The sequence below is a fragment of the Aricia agestis genome, chromosome 12, assembly GCF_905147365.1.
Source record: "Aricia agestis chromosome 12, ilAriAges1.1, whole genome shotgun sequence".
Lineage (NCBI taxonomy): Eukaryota > Metazoa > Arthropoda > Insecta > Lepidoptera > Lycaenidae > Aricia > Aricia agestis.
In genome coordinates, this window is record NC_056417.1 from 5859225 (window position 1) to 5876787 (window position 17563).

The 17563-nt window shown below is 37.3% G+C and overlaps 1 protein-coding gene across 5 annotated transcripts in view; it reads left to right on the forward strand.

The window, feature by feature from the left end:
* The first annotated feature begins 2060 nt into the window (after positions 1-2060).
* The window catches only part of LOC121732652 (cytohesin-1), an 83953-nt gene continuing 68450 nt past the window's right edge, over positions 2061-17563 (forward strand). The window contains exons 1-4 of one of the 5 annotated variants that reach the window (XM_042122609.1): positions 2061-2219; positions 2330-2403; positions 11506-11509; positions 11644-11864. In XM_042122609.1, the coding sequence (XP_041978543.1) occupies positions 2141-2219; positions 2330-2403; positions 11506-11509; positions 11644-11864 (378 nt within the window). In that variant the 5' untranslated portion in view covers positions 2061-2140. Of the gene's footprint in view, positions 2220-2329; positions 2404-7680; positions 7834-11111; positions 11865-17563 lie in introns of those variants that run through there. The other 4 variants (XM_042122607.1, XM_042122606.1, XM_042122608.1 and 1 more) reach the window with 4 other exon arrangements.

Here is a 17563-nt window from a genome sequence, read left to right on the forward strand (position 1 = left end):
AACATTGTCATAAGTACCTATACATATTCTAATATATTTTGTAGACATCAAAAGTTAGTTTTTATTTGGACAATAATGGTCCGTCCAACGCACCTTACTTATTTACGTTAGTAACATAGAATATCATTGTATTTATACGTGGGAGAGCCATGCTTCGGCACGAATGGGCCGGCTCGACCGGATAAATACCACGTTCTCACAGAAAATCGGCGTGAAACAGCGCTTGCGCTGTGTTTCGCCGAGTAAGTGAGTTTACCGGAGGCCCAATCCCCTAACCCCTACCCTATTCCCTTCCCTACCCTCAACTATTCCCTTCCCTTCCCTTCCCTACCCTCCCCTATTACCCTATTCCCTCTTAAAAGGCCGGCAACGCACTTGCAGCTCTTCTGATGCTGCGAGTGTCCATGGGCGACGGAAGTTGCTTTCCATCAGGTGACCCGTTTGCTCGTTTGCCCCCTTATTTCATAAAAAAAAAAAACAGCGCTTCGCTGTGGTTCGCCGAGTGAGTGAGTTTACCGGAGGCCCAATTCCCTTCCCTATCCTCCCCTATTCCCTTCCCTTCCCATCCCTACCCTTCCCTATTACCCTATTCCCTCTTAAAATGCCGGCAACGCACCTGCAGCTCTTCTGATGCTGCGAGTGTCCATGGGCGACGGAAGTTGCTTTCCATCAGGTGACCCGTTTGCTCGTTTGCCCCCTTCTTTCATAAATTGGAGAGAAGGAAGAAGAAGCCCGCCGCCCGCAACCATCGCGGCACCGCGCCATATGTACCTGAGCTGCGTCTGCGGAGCGAGACCCCCGCGACGCCCCTGTACATATCTCGCCTGCACTGGTCCATGGAGGTCGAAGACGTCGTGGACTACATCAGTAAGAAGACATCCCTCCACTTGAGGGTCGAGCGTCTACAGTCTCGCCACAAGGTCAATTTTAGTTCCTTTGTGGTGAGCGCGGTGAGGACGCATCTTCTCCCGACCTTTGAAGCGGAGGAATTCTGGCTGACTGATGTGGTTTACCGAAGGTTCTGGGGGAGACTGCGGAATGAAGCGCGCGTCACGTCGCCGTTAATTCGTGATAATGTGTAGTTGTTAAGTTTATATAATTTTTATGTATGTTAGTCATTAAGGTATATATTGTATGGGCCTACGTAGCCTGATTGAAATAAATAAATAAAAAAAACCTATAAATGTTGTTGAGATTCCTGGAAGAAAATCCAGGAATCGCAAAAGGGTACATGCGGGCGAGCCAAGCTAAGCACGATACCAAACTTAAATGGGACCGTATAGCTGTAGAGATACATTGGAGGTGCCATCAATCACATTAAAAAAGCTTGCAGGCGAGCTTTATTATTATGTTAAAATAATAATGAATTAATATTTGTTATCAACAAAAAATAAAACGACACCATACAATCGATACCATAGTGACCCTAAAAACGTTTACATTACCTAACTCAGCAACAATCGATCTCAATCTATGTCGATGCCTTTGTTGCTACCGTGAAATTTGACGTTTGTAAACGATCTGAAATTCTCAGACAATTTTGTTTCTCGCGAGCACCTAAGATTTCGATTTAGCGCATGTTTCGATGCTTATTAATTCCAAATTGAGCCACATCCCGATCGTGCGCTAGCATAGCTGTCAGGAATAGCAAAATCCATTGAGGTTGAATTAGTTTCAAACCGATCCGCAGCACGATCGTGCGCTATTTTAGATGTCTAAAGTGTCAAAAACCGTTGAAATTGAAAATCGAAATCGATATCAGTTTCGGGAGTAAGCCCCCTGTCCAAAAACCGAAAAAGCTACTGGTATTTAATCACATTTTTAGCATACAGTTTGCTTTACTGCTTACTTTGCAAGCAAATTTAATTACTTTTATGTACTTACAAAATCTATGGTGTATACAGTTCCTGTTTAATTAGGAGTCTCTTGATGAATCACGAGTTGTGACTTGCGACTCGCAAGTGGCAAGTCGCAAGTCGCAAGTCGCAATCTATGCCGCGACTCGCAATTCATCATAGAGTATAGGCTCAGGTAGAAGAAGTAGGAAAATTGATGAGTAGTAAATAAATATCAAATATGGCCGCGATACAGTTTATAACGATGTAAACTTTTGTTTACTGCTTCTAAATAAATGTGAGAAATGATAAGTGAATTTGAAAACCTTTCCCTTAGTGGAAATAATGCCACAAGTAATCATGGAGATCCGTTCACACATACGGGTAATGGTGTAGTTGTTACTTATGAGAGCGTTATTTCTTGACCTCAATGTAATCGTCTATTACTTCAGACGCTGTTTTAGTGCCACAATATCAGTGTGTTATTATTTCAGAGTTGACGCCGGAGCAGCAAAAAACCCTTATAGATATTCGACGGCGCAAAACTGAACTGCTATTAGAAATCCAAGTAAGTCACAATTTTTATACACCTATGTTTTAAGTTATAACTGACGACGACTTATTGTTTTACAGCAAAGCTTGTTTTCCTTATACGTATATTTGTGCTATCATTAAAAAGTAAATACCGGCTAACTTCGGTTTTTCGTGTAAAGCAAGAAAAATTGGTGAAGGCCAGGTAGGTAATTGCTTTGCAAACACTTCTCAAGTCTCAAGTATTATAACAAAGTGACCTAGACCTCAAATATCTAGTTGTGTGTTAATTGAATTGTAACTCAAAAGTTATGTAAACAGGATATTAAATTATTAGCCATCATTCTTGGCACATAGCACTTTAGGAAAGACCTAGGAATTAGGTTAAACATTTGAAGTATTCGGTTGTCAATACCCACTGAATCTCTATAATGATTAATTATTTGAATTATAAATGATTGAAATAATAATTAATCAATATAGAGAAGAGCTCCCCAACTGCACATTTTATGTTAAGATTTAAATTATTAAAGATTAAATGTAAAACAAATAATTTCAAAGGTACTTTATATATTTAATTAGGGTGCCATGTTTAACACCTCCATTGCGGGTATCGCAGACAATAGATTTTCAATTGTTATGTGGCTTGGCTGCCGTTTTATTAATAGACCTCCCTCTCAAACTATATAAAATGATGAAACACAGATTAATATCCATTGACTTCATCTGAAGAAATGATGAACAGAAAGAAGCAACTTTATATTGTGACAAACTTTTGCCCGCGGCTTCGCTCGCATTAAGAAGTATTATTAAATATAAACTTTCATCCCCTATTTTAACCCCTTGGGTTTTCAAATTTCAGCCCGATTGGTCCAGTGGTTTTGGCTGTGCGTTGATAGATCACCATGTCAGTCAGTCACCTTTGAGATATATATATATATATATATATATATATATATATATATATATATATATATATATATATATATATATATATTTATACATTTTTTATTTGCACATAAACAATACAAGGTAAGGAATTCGACGGGTGCAAAGTAAAAAGAGTCATCTACAAAACAGCTACTTTTCAGGAGAGCGCATAATAGGACAAAATGCTCCCATTTTGTCAATTTCCAATCAAATTTATTGAAATTTTCATCGTTGTTTCATTATTTATAAATTAATCCACATGTATATTTAATTTCTTCTATTTCTGTTTAATTTACGAGATATTGTAGTTGTCTGCATCTACATTGCGCTTGAAAATATGACAACTGAGTTAACTACCACTTGGTCGTTTCTACGTGGGAATTAAAAATTATATTTATTAAAGTATTTTTACCGATTACTAGTGCGATTATCAGTACCTACGTAAAGTGTAACACTTTATATTATTAAAATATGTAGTTAATGCCCGTTTTACACCTTAAAAACACCAAGTTCAGAACATAATTGCGTAGATATCTTTTTCTACGTTGTCGATTCGGTGCAAGGTGCACGATTTAGAAGGAAGTTAAAATATGAAATACTAGCTTTTGCTCGCGGCTTCGCTCGCGTGGAATTTGAAAATCGCGTAAAATGCAAATATTCCTGTAAGCTCCCTTAGAAACATGATGTTATTCCAAGACCAAAAGTAGTCTAGTAACATAAGCGGTTTTATCTTTTCAAATAAGTTTATGCCAAAAAACAATACGATTAGTTTCTTACTTAGAGCGTGAAGGAAGGACAAACAAACAAATAAATAAATAAACAAACATACTTTCCCATTTTAATATTAGTATGGATATACTTAGGAATCATTCATTTACTTTCGTACAAATCGTAATTTCTCACAACAAAAATGAAATTCTGTGTCAATACTTTAATTACTTTAAAACTAATTTAAAAAGTATTCAGTATCATTATCAGTACAGGAACTATGTTGTAAATTATTATAATTTAGGCAGAGGCTTATTACGAGTAAGTCTTTGTACTTGGCACTTGTGAATTGTGATCATGATGGGTTCATTATAACATCATAAGCATCGCCGGACGTTTTATACCATCGGAGGAATGTATACGATTTAGAACACAAAATGAAATTTTATTTCAACGATTTCTCAATTGCTTTTCATGATCACAGAGATCCTAAAACCGGTCAAAGATAAGTTAAGAGGAGTCCACACCGCCCTTTTTTCCATACAAACGTTGTCCCCTGTTTCCTCCCTGGATAATGATAGTAAAGTTATAATTTTTCCTGAATTTTTCCTGCGGCCACTAATACAATGTCCCTATGTTTTCTTTTTTTTCATAATTTAATTATTAAATAAGATATGAACGTTCAAAAACCCAAAAAAATGGCCAGATTTTCCGCTGTGTTCAAACGTCCAGAAAACAGATTTGGCTAGATTATACAAAAAAAGCAAAACATAGGAACACAGCTCAAGCCTTTCTTTTGTGAAAAAATTTTTAATCTTTAGTGAAAAAAGTACTTAAATCGGTTAAGTTTTGGAGATGGAATCAGGGGACAACGAATCGTTGATTTTCTGGTTTTTCTGCAGTTGTCTCGATCGCGTTCTGCGGTATAGGCTTGAGGTAAGGGAGACAGCTATAGATATTACACGTACTTTTTATTCATTTCTCTAGCCCCTGGTGTATCCTCTTAAAAGGAAAACTTCGCGAGATATTTTTGCGCTACAGTTAAACTTGCAAATGCCGGAGTATGATGTTTTGCAGGTTGCAATTTCCCATTTCTGGACTGATGTAATTGTTTACCTAAATTTTGTCGTAATTTACGTCTCGTGTCAATACACGTCTTTATTCTGTCTTTATTTCTCAATCGCCTTTTCTTTAGATCAATATTGAACTGACGTCTTTTTCTACCGTTTAACGAGGAAGGCGTAGAATATTCACTTGATGCATCCACTGTCGAAGAAGTATCAATGGTGTTGTCTTTAGAAGATTCACAGTTTGAGAGGGATAATATACTCGATGGCTCGATATATGAGTTAATAAACTCAAGCAGGTCATAGATTATATGAGATCAAACTATCTGTTTAATAAAAAAGACATAATATTTTGATCCAATACTGATAATGGACGCGGCGGGCTTGAAGTGATGAATTGTATTCTGAGGGCGTTGGCGTATTTAATAATTTGCTTAAATCGACATCCAAATTTTCAAAATCATTTTATATTTTAGACTGAGAGTGAACTGGTGTGACTGGCCCAGAGTATTCAGATCATGGGGACTTATCTTACGAAGTTAACTTATATTCATTTGTATTCATCGCTGATACATCAAGGTTTTCTATAGAAGTTCAATAATTCTTCATCGGGCAACACAGTATTTTGCTCGATAAATCTATCGTTTATGTTCTGGAAACTTTCAACTTCTTTAAAAAGTTGTTTTGGACTTTCTGAACATGCAACAACAGTAAAAATAACAGAAAGAAATTAGAAGTCAATTAATATAATAACAATAAGAATTAACATAGAAAGGTACTCATAAACATAACAAACAATACTAATTTACAAAAGTAAATTGAGACATCTAAATCACAATCGCAACGTAGAAAAAGCTATATGGCAGATAGCCGCTTATGCCGCATAACATTAACCCCGCGCGTCCCGCGTATAGACGACCAGCGGTAGTTATCCGCATCTACGTCGTGCAATTTCACAAAACAGGAGTAGATGTCTTCTTTTACGTGACAAAAGTACCAGAAATAAGGTGATATTTGAATTTTTGTTTTTGTTATGTTGTAGAACATGATATTTTAAGCTAGTTTCTACAAAAAAACGAAAAACTCAAAATTGCAGATGACTTTTTTTACTTTGCACCCGTCGAATTATTCAAATAGGTGGCATAATATGGATTTTGTGACCAAATTAAAGCAGATGCACCTATACTTTAAGAAAAAAAATCCACAGACGAACAATATAACCCTCTGCTCTTTTTGCAAGTCTGTTAAAAATTCTATCACATTCAATATATACCTTTCAGAATAACTATTAAAACAAAATCTTATGTGTTCTATAGAACACATAAGATTTTGTTTTGCATGCAGATTGTTGCAATTTGATTAAGTCAGCTTTAGATTATACAAAAATGTTGACTATTATTATAATAATAATATCTAAGGATGCTTCACACTACATCAGTCTGGCCTTGCACTGTGGTAAGTACCTGAAAGACTTGTGTTACGGGTACCAGACAACGGAAATATATTTACTACTTTTTATACTATACATATATTTAAGATTTTTATTATATCATACACATATTTAATACACATCCATGACCCAGGAACTTTGAAAACTTTTTGTTCCGTCGGCGGGATTCGAACCCGCGACCCCCAGCTTGAGCTACCGACAGCCCATCCACTGAGCCGTCGTTATGTATTGAAAAGCGCATTGCTTCACATTTCTGTTTGACTCGAAAACTGAACATGCTGTGATAGGTAACGGTCGGCTCCTGTCTGGTCGTAGAACCAAGAAGAATAATTATAAAACTGTTTCAGATTTTAAAACATTATAGTAAACTCCAAAATAGATAATAATAAAGCAATAATTTTTAAAACAATGGCACATAGATGTAAGTTGTAACATATTTTTATGACCTGACTCTGACCATAAACAGAAAAGGAAATTGTGACTTTTCTTGCTTTTTAGCTGACTAATCAAAAGAATCACACACATCTTTCAACTAAACTGAAAAGCAGGTGCCTTACTCCCGAAACTGGTATCGATTTCGATTTTCGATTTCAACGGTTTTTTGACATTTTTTAGACATATTTTAAATGGCTAAAGTGTCAAAAAACCGTTGAAATCGCAAATCGAAATCGATATCAGTTTCGGGAGTAAGGCACCAGGTTGTAAGTAATCAAGTTATGTAGGTCACAACTCACACACCTGCAGTATTTGTGGCTACATTCTTTACTTTGTGTAACTTAATTGATAAAAATCTAAAAGTAAATACATAATAAGGATAAAATCTTTATCTGATAAAATCTGATTTTTGGTGAGTACTTAATCAATCAAGCATGTTAATGGAGCCATCATCACTGTAATAGGTAATAGTGTCCCTAATAAAGGGCTTTATTAGTGACCACTGACCAGTCAATAACCTTCCATATTCGCCCTTGAGGGCCCAATAAATTCCCTTTAATCTAATGTGATGCATGAAGCGACCTAGTAGTAGGTATTCATTGAATACTTTGCAGATCGTCTATCCTTCTCTATCAATGGCCATGTTAGTGTGTTGAAGAGAGAGGCACGATCGCGGCGTTATCATGCTGGTATGTGTGTAATGTCGGCCGAGCTGTCAAACTCGAACGTCAGTGACTGTCAGACCGCAGCGAGGGTTTGTCGCGTGTCGTGGTGGTATCGCAAAACCGCGCCAAAATTAAACTTGTGAAAAAAATATGTGAAGTGACTTAACAGTGAATAAAAGTAGGATTTATTGATAGAACTTTATCGGGAACTTGTAAGTTGTAAATTGCGGTGACTACATCGGATTGAATAAATCCCCTGGAAGCTGGAGGATGTTTTTAATTTTTATCACATTTTAAAGTCAGTCAGGAATCAGGATGCGTTTTAAATCAACTTAACTTTTCCCACAGTCTTAAACATAATAAAAATACGAAATAATTTTGACTACAACTTTTAAACGGTGCCTCTAAAATAAAAAAATATAATAATAAAAAATGACAGTAATGACTGTCGCTACACATTTAAACTAAAAAAATATAGGGTTTATTATACCACAAAAAAAATATTTTTTTCCATAGCGCCCCTAAGGCTACATCTCGACCAATATAAGATTTATGAATTAACTTTGATGAAAAGTAAAGCCCTATTTTGCAATTTTGACAATATTCAATAATTAAGTTTTCAAACTTCATTTACAAATTGTTTAATCTTCTACAGTGCTCCTTTGCAAAATACGAACATATTCAAATTTCAATGCAAGTCTGAGTAAGTGCTAAAGGCACACAACTTGTTATGCATTAGAATTCCATTGAAATATGAATCACCAACAACAAATTTTGCATTAACTATCACTATGACGGTTTGTAGATAAGCGTTATATCTGAGTAATATTTGAAATGAGTTAAACTTAGATCAAAACGTTCTTTAACCCATCAAGCCCCATAAACTCAGCGGTGAGCGAAACACAATAGAATAACAATAGATTTCCAAGAATCCACGATCGAAGCATTAACGTGCCTGTAATATTGAAATATTTGTAGAAATTAATATTAAAAATATATACAGCCGAATATAGAACCTCTTTTTTGGAAGGCGGTTAAAAAGGGGAAAGAGCACGACCCTTTTTAAATGTTTGGAATAATAAAACGTCATGCAACGTTTGCGGAATTAAAAATTAACTTGATTACAAGAAATACCGTAAACATCTAATTTACATGAATACTGCGTCACTCGCCATGTTTTGTTCGGTTTATGAATTATAATAATAAATGGCTTGTCTAGCTATAACTAGAATATTATGAATTCTTGGTATAATATTATGCTACAATAATTACTATCACTAAATAAACGACCTTCCTGTTATAAATTATGTTAATACCAACGTTTTCCTTTTTCGGATGTAAAAAATTAGCCCGAAATTGTTGAATTGGAGGTCTCCTTTTAAATCAATTTCTTTAGAACGTGGGTACCGTACTACTTCCAGATTCCAGACTTCAAAGTTATAAAATATTGTATAGTAACCTTACGAAATCTAATTATAATAATAATGACTAACCTTCTAATTAATAATTACTTACTACTTAATTAGGTATCGATAACATGGATGATATTAGTTATAACGTATAATTAACAAATGAGTTTAAATGAGTACGCAAACAGAAGCGTAATTTATATTGATTAGATAAAATATAAATAGATGGCTTAGATGCTATCCACTTAAAATAGTTTTCAAATGTTTAAAATTATGTTATGACCTACGGGGCGGACATATGCTCGGAGTTTCTTTGGCGGATAAGCTTCGAATTTCGAAATGAAACAATTCGTCAAAGAACTAAAGTCACCGACATAGTGCAGAGAATCAGTACGCTGAAGTGGTACTGGGCTGGGTCACGTAACTCGAAGAACAGACGATCGCTGGAGTAAACTTACTCTGGAATGGAGACCAAGGCTGGGAAATCGGGGTGTAGGTCGACCTCCAACTAGGTGGGACGACGATCTCCGTTTAGTTGCAGGCCCATGTTGGATGCGAGTAGCAGGAGATCGGTCATCTTGGCGTTCATTGAGAGAGGCCTATGTCCAGCAGTGGACGACTATAGGCTGATATGATGATGATGAAAATTATTATTATAGGTGCATAATGTTGTGTAGATTCTAGTGCTCAGTTAGAAAACCTATAATAATAGATCTTTGCGCAAAGTTTTAGTACTTATCATGATAAGGTATGAAACAAAATTTTGACCGGGATTCGAATTCGAGACCTACAAATAAGGAAAAAGTTAGACTCCACATTAAAGCAACGAAAAAAACAAATAACTCAGAAGGCGCGGTTTCTAGGTCGTTATTCCCTCAAAACCATACATGGAATTTGGAAATATAATAAGCCATTTGTAAGTGAACAAAAGTTTAGTTTTAAGTGTAAAAAAGCAATTTTTAGCAAGCACTCAACCACATTGATTACAACAAAGCAATGACAAAAGGCGACATTAGGAAAATCAATTTAGTTAAGGGGACATCAATCTTCAACACAGTCAATAGTCCCAATAAATCCAGTAGGAAAGCAATTGAAATCGTACATATTACAGATTATACATTGTTGTTCTGAATCGTTCCCTCGAAATGGACAATGGGCGACTCATCGTTTTATCTCGTTTCCTTTGCCCGTTTCCGCAGTGTTGTTGCTCATGTGATAACACCGATAAAGGGAAAACCGTTATTTTACATTAATAACATAAAAATCCCGCAATCAATGGACTTTGTTATAAAATGTCCACAACAATGTGATAAAAATTAAAAACAAGATACAGTGCTTTGCTGTATTTGGACTTGGAAATAAAGGATCGTATGAATAGGTTTAGTGTCACCGCAGACTTACAATTATTTCAAGTTGACAAACTAAATCGTATAGTATTACTGTTAGCTATGGCGGCTTATGAGAGCTCGCACATTGCATCCAACTAAAAGTTGTAAGTACAATTTAGTTGGATGCAATGTGCGAGCTCTCATAAGCCGCCATAGGGCCAACCCACACGTACCACAACCACACGACAACCGCAGCCACACGACAAACACACGACGTGGTCGGGCGTATATTTCGTATTGTAAATGAACTGGACCATTCACACGTACCACATTTTGCAGTCGTTGTCGACCACTTGCAAAATACCGACCACATCGCAACCACGTCGCAACCACGTCGCAACCACATCGCAACCACGTCGCAACCACATCGCAACGTCATTTTGTCGGTACCACAACGCAACCACAAAATGCTGCAGCGACACCTTTCACACGTAACCACAGCTCGACGACATTTTGTCGTTGCGATGTGGTGTGGTTATGGTACGTGTGGATTGGCACATAGTTAACAGTATACTATACGATTTAGTTTATCAACTTGAAATTGTAAGTCTGCTGTGACACTTAGGATTACTGTACAATCAGATTAGAGTATTTGCTAAAATATCAAAAAATCTGCGGATGCTACATTAGTCACTTTAAGAGGTCCCGTTTTTTAATTGGGAAAAAATTTTTAGAACTAAGGAAATTATTGAGAAAACCCTACGCAACCTCCAGATGTGTTAATCTTCTAAAACGCTTTACGCAAGCGTCCGATAAACATGTAAACTTTGTAGCGTAAATATATATGTACACTGTACAGTAATCAATTCGCGATAAACGCCACTAGCGCTGGTCTTTGTTGTCGACGTAGACGTTTAGATAAGCGAACTTACGTGTACCTGACGCGGTGCCAAACGCGACGCTCGCGCAGACTTCAGTCTAGTGCGCGACTCGCGAGTCAGCGACAAGTGTATGGCGCGCGATGTGTTTACATTTTCGGCTGCTGTGTGAGGCGCTATGGTGGCCAGTGATGGTCCGCTGCGCCCGCCTAGCGCGCTCCTACGATGACGACTACGACCAGGTCTGTCCCCCGTCTCCCTAGCTTCAGCACCGTATCACTCCAGCTTCTTCGGCGATACGCGTACCTCGATGTCGATGTAGTCACGCAATTTCACGTAGGCTTCGCTCATCCGCTTGTAGGTTTCGAGTTTTTACCCGTGAGATTGTGATGAGTGCTGTGTGGTAGCGGTAGTGATGTTCATCAAAGCCGCCCCGGTAGCGGCCGAAGAGGAGCGACGCGGTTCCGTATCCAATTGGTTTCTCTCGCTGCGACGCGGCGGGCGACGCAAGCGTGAGGACAATGGCGTCGCGGCGGCCAACTACGGCTCGCTGGGCAGAAGGAAGGACTCCAACCAACCCCGGACTAAGACCCGATCCGCCTGGGACCTCACCACCGTCACTCGGATGGTCTGTATAAATATCGATTTTTGTTCGTACGGGTCCGCAGTAAACGACGCAATTCGCCAGGTTCGGAGACGGCGTCATAACTTTCAAAATTTATAATTATTTTCAATGAAAGTCGTTCGCTCAACTCTCGTATGGTACCTTTTTGAAGACATAAATTTTGGCCGGGGGCCAAATCCACCGGATCGATCACAGTTTTTGAGACTGCGTGTGAAATGATGACTCTTCAGATTATTCTATTTACGGGTGCATTTTAATCCACTAGGACGGGGTAGTAGGTGGCCCGCTTCACGCTTGGCAGGAGAGAGAAATTATGCCGGTGATTAGATGCGGGTCGATTGACATTTGGGGTCTTGTGTGTTCCGAAATATTCATCCATTAATGCATCCAGGAAAATTAAATGCATTACTGCTTCATATATTTTTATTGCTTTTACGACGCGTGACGCGGGTGCATTATTAAGTCTTTAAGTATTCTAAATCATCACTCAATTTATTTGTACATTCAAGATTCGAGACAGAATTTAAGTCCGATTTTAAACCGAAATGAGGATTTCGGCTTTAAATGTCTAGGACATTAAACATGACACGAATTGCCGAGATGTAGAAGAAATAAAAGTTCCGAGTACCCGCAATAACGTGGGTTTAAGTCGTAATTTCACTTTCAAGGTCACTAGAAGGCGCTGCGTACTGCCAAGTTGGGAAGTACTCTTTATTGATATGTAGATGAGTTTTGACTCGGCGTTTGTATGCAAATCATAAGCATTTTTAATTTGTTTGAGCGCATAAATCATCGTAGAATACGGCATAGCTTCAACAGTTTGAGGAACAAAGACTAGAGTCTAATATTTAAATTAACTCGTTGGAAACAAACGTTAAACTTTGGAAGTTGAAACAATAACAATTACGTGTTGGCATTCAGTATATTCCAGTCCAGCTCTACGAAGCTTTGTACCATTCAATAGGTTTGGTATTTCTAAACATTACCGCTTGGTACTACCTGTCTAGTGTCTAATCTAAATTCTGTGTGCATATTAAAACGGTTGACTTAAATTTCCATACTGTCAGGACAAGATGGTCGGGAACGCCGGTGTCCTATAATGTTTCTTTTAATCCTTAGTAATATTTGGTCCACGCTTACAAAGAGAATATAATCATTACGTTTTACACGCTTAAATCTATATTGCTGTCTGTCTGATAATTTGATAAACCACTTGATAATATGGGCAGGGATGAGAGCCACTGCAGCCACATTAACAGAGTACTCCTCATGCTCCAACTTTTAACAAAATCGGTGAAACTAAAATTAAACCACCGAACTATTTCTGGCACTTAGTCTTCTTAGTCTTCTTTCTAATTTAAAATACAATGAGTCATCTGACTGTTTTAATCGTAGCCAGAATTATTAGTCTACTTGTAAGTATCTAACAGAGGTCTAATGACCGAACTTTTACAAAACAATCATAAGTGCTCATGCTCATTTGATGAATCAAAAATGTGGATAATGTGGGAAGAGAAATGCATGATGCTTAAACGAGAAATAAAATAAAAATGCGCAACTTAGAAATCGCACAGTTAATTACTAAATAAATATGTTTGATAACTATAAATTAAACACCATCCATAAAAGACGATTAAAGATATATATTCATATTATTATCTGGAGGGGAGTCTAGCGCAGTTTATTCCTCATGGGATACTCGTCGCTCGAATCAAATAATAGAAAGTTAACTTTGTTATGAGAATTTCTATATCATTTTATCATATCACGGATGAATGAGTCATGGCAATTTCCAGTATTATTTCACCATCATTTTTGACGTGTACACTGAACACGCGAACAAATGTAGATCCCATACTAAGTATAGGGCTTTTGTTGGTTACAATTTATTGTCAACCAACTGGATTTTATTACACAAAACATTTTTCTCATAATTTCAAAACTTTATAATGTGTTATGTATGTATGCCGCCTACACTCGCTTATTAAAACTTGTAATGAAACAAAATTATCGAAATATGACTGTGTTTAGAGTAGTTTAGACTACAGTCTCTATTTATGGACACGAAAACGAGATCAAAAGTTTTGAATTAATCACTAATACTGAAATTGTTACAGTAATGTTGATCTAGTTATGCCCCGATTCTGGTTTAATTTGACATCTAGCTGCGATATACTCTCGATGTCAAAGCGACGTCAAACGCGTTCCAAGTTTGACGTTTGTCGTTGAGAGCACTATTTTGCTATTTGATTGCTGAAGAGTTCAGACTGGTCACTGGATCGAAGCTGTTTTACGGCCGTTCCCAATATTCAATCTATCTCTGGTTTGACATACATGATACAACCGATCGCAGCTAACATTGAATTGACATAAAATATATGTCTCTAATGTCTTATGTGAGCTACTCCTATCTCTAGTAGGGCAAAACCAGAGATAGATCAAATATTGGGAACGGCCGTTAATTATAGATTAAAATAACACAATCGGGTGCACAATTTGAGGTCAAACTGTCGTCAATATCGACCACATTTCATCAATCAAAATTTCCACCAACGTCATCGCGACTTGTTTATACTTTTTGGTGCTGACTGCTGATATTACTCCGTTTTAAGTAGTTCATTTTTGTTCTAAAAGTTCCTTTTTTGTGCAATATTAAAATTCCACTACAGTTTTTGCAAGAGACAAGGTCCTCTTTAAAATTTATACAGAAAATGTAATATCTTTGCAAGAATCAATGTTTCATAACACCGAATGTGTTTGTAATGGAATGCTAGGGGATACAAAATAAACTGAAGGCCTATAATTATTTTCATAGTAACCTAATACAGGCTATGCAGATTATTTCTTCCCTTGTTCCTGTCAAAAGTTCTTGTTTTGTTTACAATTATTTGAATGTACAATCCTCTGACGTAACCTTGTAGACGCGGGTTTCCGCAATGCGATTGGCAAGATCTGTAGACCAAAGACTGTGGAGTTGCCAAAAATTAGTTTTTATTAAATATCAAACGAAGTGTGCGCTGCACATACAGTTCGACAATGCTTTATGTGAACGTGGGTGACATTGTCGGGAGCGCTGCTGGTAAAGGAGAACTGTCAAACATTTTTGTTTATGAAGTAAGGGGGCAAACGAGCAAACGGGTCACCTGATGGAAAGCAACTTCCGTCGCCCATGGACACTCGCAGCATCAGAAGAGCTGCAAGTGCGTTGCCGGCCTTTTAAGAGGGAATAGGGTAATAGGAGAGGGAAGGGAAGGGAATAGGGGAGGACAGGGAAGGGAATAGGGTAGGATTGGGCCTTCGGTAAACTCACTCACTCGGCGAAACACAGCGCAAGCGCTGTTTCACGCCGGTTTTCTGTGAGAACGTGGTATTTCTCCGGTCGAGCCGGCCCATTCGTGCCGAAGCATGGCTCTCCCACGCATAAAACAATACGTAAACGTATAAAACATATGTCAAAAATGACGTTTTTCTATGATAGAAGCGTTTAGTTCCTTTTCTCGCGACGTTCAAATAAAGCCTCGTCGAACTGTATTACATACTTATTTTATAAACTTGAATGAAAATTCCGCCTAAAATATATTTTTTCTTGAACTAACGATAACGGTCTAATTGTGCCAAACACGACTTGTTACAATTATCGCCTCTCAGCAAATTTTGTCGCATACACGCTGAGTTTGGTTAGCGAATTCGATGGCCATTTCATCCAAAGAATTTAGGACAACATTTTTTATGCGTGAATCATCTTTTGGACCCAAGCACTCCTAGTCTATCTTGTTGTTCCCGCTTTTAATTAGTCGTTGTCATGTGACAAGTTTTTTGCGTTTCACTTGTTAGTACCAATAAGCAGAACTTGTGCCTTTATCACGTTTCGTCTAGTTTTTGTTAGACTTCGTACATAGGCAAACATGCTTTTTTGATGTTCATAATATAGTTGGTTGCTTGAATAGGTTGCTTGAATCTAGCATGTTTATAAGAAAATTTCATTTCCATCCATCGTATTTTATACATCTACCAAAAGTGGGGACTTATAATTTACTTCTTTCCTCTTGTTTTGATCCGGTCTCAATTCCCATACTCGTCAATCTAATTCAAGTATGTTAATGAGTACTAATTTTAACCCTTTTTTTTAGAAAGTAGAGAAAAGTATCTAAGGAAAGAGCACATTTCCCTTTACAAGTGAGCACCACTTGCAATTTGCACCACCAAGTACTTAGCTCATTCGATAACAACGCGTCATAAGAAAGGGCTAGCAGCTGGAATGAGCAACCGCTTGACATTTACGTGCGAGTTCTCGGAATGGGCCGCTAACGAGGATTTGTTTCCTTGACCTTGCCGGGGTGGGGGACCCAGTACGGTCGGTGACACGACTACATTGTACTTTGTACGATCTACATTGTTACTTGGTTATGTATCATCAGATCTTAAGGTATTTCAATAATTTCCAGCGTACGGAATGTATGTAGTTGGAGCATAAATATACCTAGCGGAATAGAGAACTGAGAAACAAAGGCCTGAGCAAGCGAGATGTCACTATCAGTAACACTGCGTGGTAAAAAGAGACGTGTGATACATGACAGCAGAACCCTTTTTTGACGTCCAGTCGGCACTTTAATGTCATTGATTATTTAGAATTCATGTTCAATCATGCTTGTGTAAGTGTATACGTACACATATTTTTACACACAGATGTAAACCAATTTCGGTTTCGTTTGACAGTTCGAGATTGTTGTTCTATTCCGCTAGGTATAATTAACTTTATGAGTTGGAGGTACTGCGAAGGAAAAGTCGAGTGCAAAAATTTTGCTGGGCTACCAAACTATTGAAGATCAAAACGGTCTTTAACACTCATTGTATTGGTTAAGTCTCATTTTATCCTTTAATTCTCTTTTGCGAGTTTGCTCTTTGAAATTAAGTTTTCCTAACCTAATACACTTTATGTTGTTCGGTAATGTATTAAATGCTTTAAATTACATTTCATATCTATTACATATTCTTCTTATCTTCAGGTATGAATTCAATTATATAAACACGTTTTTGTTTGGTTTGATAGGTTACATTTATCTTGTATTATGTGGATGACTAATTTCTGGAAAAACATTATCTTTATAATTTGTTTTTTGTTTACCAAGACACTTGTCATGTTTTGCCTTAGTATAATGGGAATTCGAACGCTATTCTAAGTTATTAGGTGCTATTTTTGTTTAATCAGCTAGTTACGTCCAAGCGTAATTTAAATGTAAATAGAAAATTGCTTTTGCCATACACTTACAAGTTACAACATCTAAAAGGAATTTCCTCGTAGTTCGTACTTCAGTTTTTTTGCCGTGATCACAGCCACTGCCACATCATAATATGAACGTGATCATTTTAACTAAATTTCAACTATACTCCATTTCGCTTTTGTCCGCGGCTTCGTCCGCTTGAAAAAGAAAAAAAATGATCTCTTAATTCCACCCCCAAGAGGCCTCCTTGTTGGTTTAATTTTGAAAATTTCGCAGTGGATGCTTAAATCATCAGTGTATGTTCTTAGCGTCGAGTGTTTGGCCTGTGTGTTAATATTTGCTTATAGTTTTAACAATTGGATTTTAAGTGCATATTCTCTGATTCCTCAAGACCAAAGTCTTTGACAATAAGTCCAGACATCCTCGAAAAGTCAAGTCAAGGTGTATCTTTGTTGTTATTGAGTGGAGCTATTATGTCAG